Raw genomic sequence first — 1,421 nt, 5'->3', positions numbered from 1 at the left:
ACAACTGATAAATCTACTGCGCTGTAAAACCCATGCAAATGTGGTCCAGTTTACCGGACCTACGAGAGTCTCATTCTGTATCTCATAATTCGTTACAGCAAACCTGAAATTCAACCCTGCATTAAGATGTCCAGTGATCGTGCTGTTAATATACAGATGTTATTATATGCATAGAGAATACTGTAAATTTAGATTGATCTTCGAGAACTAGCTAAAAACTATTTGAGAATGGTCGAATGATTTTACTTCGGTATAATTCTTCTAACTTTTCGCAAAACGAATTCGATGTAATCATCGGTTTTTGATAAACTGAACGATATCAGTCGGTGGGAAATTCCATGAAATATTACTTCAAAATTTTGATCAATGTGTTTTTTCCATGACAAATTATGATTTATCAATAAATTTAGCTGAAAAGAGAAAAACGATACACATAATGTGAGGTAAATTATTTAAAATACAGTTGAGCTGCTTGGAAAATAAGTAATCCAGGCCATCTTATAGATGAATACAAATCAACGGGAAGAATTTGTCGATATTCAAGATGTTGAGACTGCTCTAGAATTTGCATTAAATGATGTCGATAAGAATATTTCTGACTTCTTTCTACTTGAACTCCTACGCAAAAGTCAGATTCGTATTTTATGGGAAGAATTAATGGCATTGATATAAATCATTCATTCTGCATGTGTTTTATTCACCAAATGTAATCAGTTATTATTTATTTCAGTAAATTATGATAACTAGTCGAATGCCGGCCTTCTGTGTATAAAGTACCCACGATTTCTGGCTCATCCCGGGCAAAGAATGCCATCATTACGGTATTTGGTTCCAGAATATCATCAAGATTTTCCTCGCCAATACGTAATTGATTATTACCCATAAAATGTACTTGAGCATCTGAAAAGTGTTTAAGTTTTTTCCACAAATTAATGCATTTTGCGCTCAAAATGGTTGCCAAACACTTTTTTAGGTGTCGCATTTTTTAGGCCTTTTTTACACATTTTTTTTTACAACACCTTTTTTAGGTGTTTGTAACTTAATTTGTTATAATGAAAGTAAATAAAGCTTCAGAAAAAGCGTCGTGCATTGCAAATCTTTCATGTAAACAAACCTTGCATTTTTGATATGAAGCGAGGATCAATGAATAGCGTCTTATTCTGTAAATATCCGTTCAATTGCAATATCGATGATAGCACTTGCGTCGATGCTGTGAACTACAAATGAAATAATAAATTTTATTTATGTACTTAGTACGTATCATACGGATACAGCATACATAGTGCGGAAGCAGCGGCTATCATCATTATCACTAATGCAATGAACCGTTGTATAACCAAATGTGAATTCTTTGCTTGGCTAGCACTTTGCGGATACTTGGATATAACTGTTGCTGTCCAAATTTCTCTACATAATGCCGG

The 1,421-nt window shown here is 33.6% G+C and overlaps 1 protein-coding gene across 1 annotated transcript; it reads right to left on the bottom strand.

The window, feature by feature from the left end:
- Nucleotides 1–777: 777 nt before the first annotated feature.
- On the bottom strand, nucleotides 778–1,121 carry LOAG_15602 (hypothetical protein; the record flags this gene model as incomplete). Its single annotated transcript, XM_003151092.1, has 2 exons — nucleotides 778–900; nucleotides 1,115–1,121. Coding segments are annotated over 2 exons (129 nt in total), but the record flags the coding sequence as incomplete, so codon positions are not given.
- Between the last annotated feature and the right edge of the window lie 300 nt (nucleotides 1,122–1,421).

The sequence above is a fragment of the Loa loa genome (assembly GCF_000183805.2).
Source record: "Loa loa unplaced genomic scaffold supercont3.206, whole genome shotgun sequence".
Lineage (NCBI taxonomy): Eukaryota > Metazoa > Nematoda > Chromadorea > Rhabditida > Onchocercidae > Loa > Loa loa.
The sequence above is the reverse complement of the archived record's forward strand: the minus strand, read 5'-3'. Positions and strand labels throughout refer to the sequence as shown.